General features: G+C 32.1%; 1 protein-coding gene across 1 annotated transcript; it reads right to left on the bottom strand.

Moving 5' to 3' along the window:
- Positions 1-3,665: 3,665 nt before the first annotated feature.
- Positions 3,666-6,582, bottom strand: LOC131646466 (transcription factor MYB54-like). Its single transcript, XM_058916493.1, has 3 exons — positions 6,019-6,582; positions 5,090-5,620; positions 3,666-4,218 (listed from the first exon to the last, which is right to left on the bottom strand). Exons 1-3 carry the CDS (start codon positions 6,374-6,376, stop codon positions 3,902-3,904), a joined length of 1,206 nt encoding a protein of 401 aa, XP_058772476.1. The 5' UTR covers positions 6,377-6,582; the 3' UTR covers positions 3,666-3,901.
- Between the last annotated feature and the right edge of the window lie 316 nt (positions 6,583-6,898).

The following is a 6,898-nucleotide window of genomic DNA, read 5'->3' as shown; positions in this document are numbered from 1 at the left end:
CATGCTCTGTTCTTGCTTCCATACTTAATTAATGAATATATCTATATATATATATATATATATATATATATATATATATATATAATGGAAGTGACTTTTATGAAATTAATATATATAATTGGGACAAAAGGGTAAGTGGAATAATAACAATAGTAAGTATAGAACTAATAAACAGTCTCGTTTGATCGAAATAGCCGAATTAAGCGGTATAATTAGTTGCCCGGAATTTGATGAAAATTGACGTGGTAGCTAATTTCAATTAGTACATTAACGTGGTGGTGTTATTTTGTCGAAATTGTGATATTAATCAGTCGATTAAATTAATAGTTGAATAAATGTTCAATAAGCCTATTTAAGTGGAATAGACTTGAACATAGATTAATTATTTGGTTGGTCGGTAAATGACGGTATCTTGAGAATTTTACCGTAATCATACTTTGGAATTTAGTAATTAACTTAGGAACTATGGTATGATAGTAAGTAGTGAATTTAACCGAATGAATTAGATAATCGGCGAAGTAATTGAATTGTGTCCGATTTGTTAGAACAAGAAATGTTCTGATCAATATTATTAGTTTTGATGATAACATTATGTATGAATTTTGTATAAGAGAATGTGGTACTCTAATTATTCACGTTTTCCATTTCCGGAAAAGTATAAAAGAGTATGCACAAATCAGCGTTCAGAAGCACTGACCCAGAAGTTCTGGATGGCTTCATCAGAACATGGCCTGGCAAGACATCAGAAGATGGTCCTGCAGAATCAGAACATGAACTGGAAAGCATCAGAAGATGGCAGTCAGAAGCAAAGCTCAGAAGCTCTAATGGTATTGCGCTCAAAGCACTTCAAGTCTGAAGACAGAAGTTGCATCTGCACCAAAGCTGAAAACTCTGAAATTCAAACGTCTATTCTACACATTCTGAGTCCAGAAGAAAGTACGAGTACAAAAGGCTATAACGTCAAATCTCTGACTGACAAAAGGAACATTAGAAGCTACAAAAGGCAAAGTCAGTAAAAGCAGCAAAAGCATGGGTCGAGGTAGTTGACAAAAGTGTGAAACATTAAATGCATCGTTGTACTATTCACGCAAAGCATTAAATGCTCCCAACGGTCATTTCCTCTCAATGCCTATATATAGAAGTTCTGATTCAGAAGCAGCAACAACTCTCTCACGTGAAAATACCGAAACACTGTCAAACTGAAAATCAAAGAAGAACTTCATCTTCAACCTCACAACTTTGTAATATTTTAGTGAGTGTTAAGAACAAGAACTTAAGGTAAATATCACTTTGTGAATTTTTACCCTTCTGTTAGAATGATGTTTTATAACGGCATCGCTTAGGTACTGAAGATTAGAGTTGCTTCTAGTTTGCTTGGAGCTTGAGAAGCTACCTTTAATTATTTTAGCATTTTGGATTTTTGAGTCGTGCTCTGGTCATGTAACACTAGGGAACGCTTTGATTCATGTTTTTGAGAGATACTTTGTATTCTCCCCGATTATGTTATTTTAATAAGATTATGTGGTGATTGGCTTTTATGCTCACTTTTTTAAATAAAGTGATTTTTTTATGAGACAATAATGTGTTTGTCTTAATAAAGGTGATTCTGGTGCGAAAGTGCATATGTTGAGGGTTTTAGAAAGCATGAATTATATCTAGTGTTATTGAGAATGACATGTGTTTGTGGTATTTGAATTTATGTGTGACACCCTTGAAGTTATATGCATGATATATTACTCTGATTTATGTTATAATTTCCGTGTGATTTAGAAGGGTGTTACAGCATTGATGTCCTTCACCAACTTAAACGATCTCGCCATGTAGAACTCAAAAATCAGCTCAAACAGTTTTAGGTTGAACAAAGGATAAAGGAAGCTTAGATGGTGGAATGAAGAGAGAGAACAAAATTGTTTCAATTGAACAACAGATGAAGGAAACTTTGATCGTAGAATGAAGAGAGAGAACATAGAGATGTTGAGGGAGAAGGAAAGATGACGGAAAAAGAGTGAACAGTTTGCATTAGAAACATATATTTTGGAGCAGCAAAAATTTATGTCACGTATCATTTTAAAAGTATTTGTTATGATTAGCATACTTTGGTTGAAATGCAACTTTCATCATTTATAATAATAAAAAAATATTGAAAGTATTTGTTATGATTAGCATACTTTGGTTGAAATGCAACTTTCATCATTTATAATAATAAAAAAATATTGATTTTCAGCTTATTTTGTTCTAAACCATGATCCTAATGTAACCAAATTCAGATAATTGGCTGACATTTAATTGCTTTTGATTCAATTTGCCCTTAATTTTATGAAGTGATAGCAAATGAAGGAGTAAAGATGTATTATCCAGACCAATTTATTTTTCTATACTAAGAAAAATAGAAAGAGTAATACTAAGAAAAAATTGTAGAAGAGTTTAGCATGCCTAAGAAACAAGCTTACTATAGCTAGTACACATGGTTGGCCTGAATTCACACAAAGATTCTGGTGATGATGGAGGGATATTGAACAGTTACCCATTATGAATGCACATATGGAGTCAGTTGCAGAAATTGTGCATGAGTTATTGCATTGCAGGCCCATGAGAAAGTGATTTCTCAACAGTTCCATTCCCCCCTTCTTGCCTCTTTCTTTTCCTTCATTTTTTACCTAAATTATCCATTGTCACTTTTTTCATCACCATACCCCAAATGGTTAAGAAAGAAACCCTACAAGCAAAATATCATGCTTTGTAGCATACCCAAAAACAACATTAAAAATTGGCACAATTATGTATTTAGTATATATTATTTCATGGAAAGAATATTTCATTTGCTTTGAAACGTTTAGCAAATTTTTGGCTTTAACTCAAGGGTTTGGTAGGGTAATAAAAAGACAAGTATTAGATCTAAAGATTTTGAGTTTGAAATTTGCTGGTGCCTATAGAAAAGATGAATATATTTATAAAAAGTGAGTATTCTTTAATGTCTTTTTTTTGCTTTCAAGTTTGGCAACATCTCTTGACTCTAAAAATAATCGAAGTATATATTGAGTAGTATTAATGGGTAACTAAAAATAATAATAGCAAATTAAAAAAATATATTAATACTTCCCATATATCCTTTTTCTCACATTATAAGTTGTTTTCAAAAAAATATATTAGGAGTAATACTTACCACTTATTACTCTCTTTTATTTCATTTAAAAAATATCATCTCCTTAATAAAGAATAATTTCATAAATTTTTTATATAAAAAGATGATTACATTTTTTTAATCAGTGTAAAATGATCAAAACATTTTATTCTTTCAGTTTTAAATTATACTATACGGTTTAAAGAGTATAATTATTTTTATATTTACAAGAAAAACTATATTTAACTTTAAGAAATTATCATTCATCAATAACATAAAGAAATTAATAAAATATATTAATATTTTAGTAATAGTATTAAATAACTCATAATTAAAAAACAATAGTGTGTTTAATTCAACAATAATATTGTGATTACAAATATTGTACTAGTAATTTAAAAGAATATTCTTTCAAACTAAAATGAGATTGGTTAAGTCATATCTTTCCATTTCAACTATTTTGATGAGTATCTTCATATTCTCAACAAACATATAAGATCACAGAATGTTTGAGAAAGGTTTAATAAGCCATGAAAAATAAGTATGAAAAGAACATTAAAAAACTCTGATTATTAATTTTTGAAAAGGGTCCCCATGTGGGTAACAAAAAGGGTGACATCATTAGCAACAGAAATGACGCAATGGACTTACACAGTCACCAAACTAAAGCAACTATCCTTTCTATTTGCCTCTGAATGACTTGTCATTTATGTTGGACCACACCTATATTCAGCAACTTCCGTGGAAAATTCTGCAACTTTTTTTGGACTCATTTCAAGATCATGTAGCACCTACTCCAAGGAAGTCAAAAAATTGAGGAGTTTCAACAGCTTCATGTGTGTCATCAATCACAACTTTTCCACTGTTTTCTCTGTTGTTGTGAGGTGTTGATGATGCTAAGGAATTTGACAAACTGTTGAAATTGTGATTGTTTTGTTGTTGGTGTTGTTGTTGTTGCTGCATTGACATCAGATATTGGTGTTGTTGAGGATAATGATGGTGGAAACTTGATATTTGCTGTTGATGTTCTTCATTTGTCCCTTCCCAATATCTTATCTGATTCATTGATTCTTCCACCATTTCATTGCTTCTATTACCTTTAAATCCAATCCAAATAAACATGTTAAACTACAAATAAACATGCTTATATTATATCATGAGTGTGACATAGAATGAAAGGTCACATTTACATCAAGCAATTTATATACCAAAATATGATTTAAAATCGCTGTATATCCGATTTTTGAGGTCTCTACCACATCATGTATATGTCGCATTTGCTACAATATAAAAGATTACGGTGTAACCACAAAAGAGGATCCTCTAACTTTAGGGCGGTATATCCGATTTTTGGGGTCTCTACCACTTCATGTATACGTCGCATTTGCTACAATATAAAAGATTATAGTGTAACGGAAGAGATCCTCTAACTTTAATGCGGAAACTGCACTTTGACTTTCTTGATATTTCTCTTTAAAAATGCAATCTATCTCATCTTGTTTTTCTCATTTTTTTCATCTCTTTCTTACTTCTCTATCATAAAAAATGCTTAAAGTTAAAGAATCTGCTTAGGGATCACAATTTGAAACCATGGACCAAAAGTTAAATAAAAAGAAGATATATTTTAGTAACTTTGTTGTAGCATATGTAAAATGCAAACTCAAAAGAGACTTTTAATTCTTGGATGCTTGCAACCTAATTGAATATATTAAGCTATGGACATAGTTTTAAATCGTAGTTGCGGTCGCGGTTACACTGCAAATCTTTCTATTGAAGAAAAATTAGCAAGCGGCGGCCACAAATGTGGTTGCAAATACCTTTAAAACTGTTATGTTGCGGACACAATTACGATTTCATAAAGTAATTCATAAGAACTACCATGTTGGTGGTTTTGTCTAGGTTGTTAAACTTTGTCAACTACAAAATGAAAAAGAGAGGGATATAATGCAAGAGAGAAAGGACACACACCAGAGAAGAAATCAAAAGGAGCTTGTTGAGCATAGAAACCAACATGTAGGGGTCCTTGCAAAGCTTCTCTCTCACCACTCATGTGAGGCAAACCATTAAAACCATACTCAACCCCACCACCATGAACACCATGTTGGAAAGAAGCAGCATAAGGAAAAATGGACACATTATTCCCAAGTGGGGCTCCATTGAGGAAATAAGGTGGTGATGGTTCTGTCTCCATTGTTGTTGTGGTGTCCCTGCAGACAAAGCTTGGATTTTGATCCATTCTCCTGTAAACACTAGTTTGGTTCATTAATCTTCTTCTCCTGTATGCACTGGATTGTTCCCTGTACTTTCTTGCCATTATAACATGCCAGTGATTCTTTACAGCATTATCTGTTCTTCCTGGAAATAGTCTCGCTATCATGGCCCATTTGTTTCCGTAAATTCGATGCGCTTGCATTAGTCTTTCTTCCTCTTCTTCATTGAATGCTCTTCTGTTTATTCTTGGATCCAGTTGGTTGAACCATCTTAGCCTACAACTCTTGCCTTCAAACACAACCAAAAAAACATATGTTCATAACACAAAACACACTTTATTTTAACCTATATCACAACTTTTATAAAACGGTCTGTTACCGCAAAAACGACCAAGACAAAACCATATCAAAAAATGCAGATATCTGATACCGTTATTCCCTGTTTTTATGATAAAGAATAAATTGTGATTAATTTATGCTGTAACAACCGCAATCAGTGTTACAACATCTATACGACCAAAATCACAAAAGTTTTTAAGCAATCTTTACAAAATAAAGCTATTAACACATACATCTATGAGCATGCAACCTAAAATATATAATTCTTCATGATATATATAAAGAAACAAAAGATTGTGACTATGTTTGAAAGTCACATCACATCATGATTTTTTTTCATTTGAATACCTGATCTTCCTTCTAACTTTTCAGCAATGAGATTCCAGTTCTGAGGACCATAAAGAGCAACAAGTTCTTTAAGCTTAGAATCCTCAGCAGGTCTCCAATGTCCTCTAGCACATTTACTAGACTGTCCATTATCTTCCTCTTTCCCACTTCCATTATTCTCATTAGGGTTTGTCTCCTCACTACAATAAGAGCCTTTTCCTTCCATATCATCATCCATCATAAAACTCCTGCAACCATAAGTCTCTTTGTTTGAGGCAAGAGAGAGAGATCCAAGGTCAGCATAAACCATTTGCATAGAAGAAGGGTAAATAAGGGCATTCTGGTTATCTTGTGAAGAGATCATAGTAGTAGTAGCCATGACTTCATTTCACTATCTATTATTCTGACAAGACAAAAGCTATGTAACAAAAGAATATTAATAAATCTTTTTTGTTGAGACTATATAATTGATATGTAACATGAGAAAGCAAAGTTTGACAGACAGTGTAAGATGAAGAGGAAAAGGGAAGGGTAAAGAGACCTGGACAGCAAAGGTGCTTTATTTTTTTCAAGACTTTAAACAGAAACAAGAAAACTCCACAAGGTTTTTTCACTCTTTCATCACTGTCCTATATTCAACCCTTATTTACCATTAGTACTATTTAGAGGGGTAGGGGTACCAGGGGCAGCAGAGAGTGAAATTTTAATTGCTGAACCATATCAACTGACCCCATGACATCTATAGGAATATATTATATTATTTTTATGTTATCATAATGAGAATAATTTTGTCTTATTCATATCAATTTTAACATTTTTTTTATCAGTTAAGAATAAGTATGTTGAAATTTACCTCTAGGTTTAGTAAATTAAATATTATATATTTTGTTTTAAGGAAATT

Source organism: Vicia villosa, linkage group LG2, assembly GCF_029867415.1.
Source record: "Vicia villosa cultivar HV-30 ecotype Madison, WI linkage group LG2, Vvil1.0, whole genome shotgun sequence".
Lineage (NCBI taxonomy): Eukaryota > Viridiplantae > Streptophyta > Magnoliopsida > Fabales > Fabaceae > Vicia > Vicia villosa.
This window is presented reverse-complemented; position numbering and strand designations above follow the sequence as displayed.

Coding starts and splice junctions, on each gene's coding strand:
- LOC131646466 (XM_058916493.1), bottom strand. CDS start 6,376: ATGGCTACTACTACTATGATCTCTTCACAAGATAACCAGAATGCCCTT. Junction 5,621..6,018: donor AAAGTTAGAAGGAAGATCAG/GTATTCAAATGA, acceptor TTGTGTTTGAAG/GCAAGAGTTGTAGGCTAAGA. Junction 4,219..5,089: donor TCCTTTTGATTTCTTCTCTG/GTGTGTGTCCTT, acceptor TTGGATTTAAAG/GTAATAGAAGCAATGAAATG.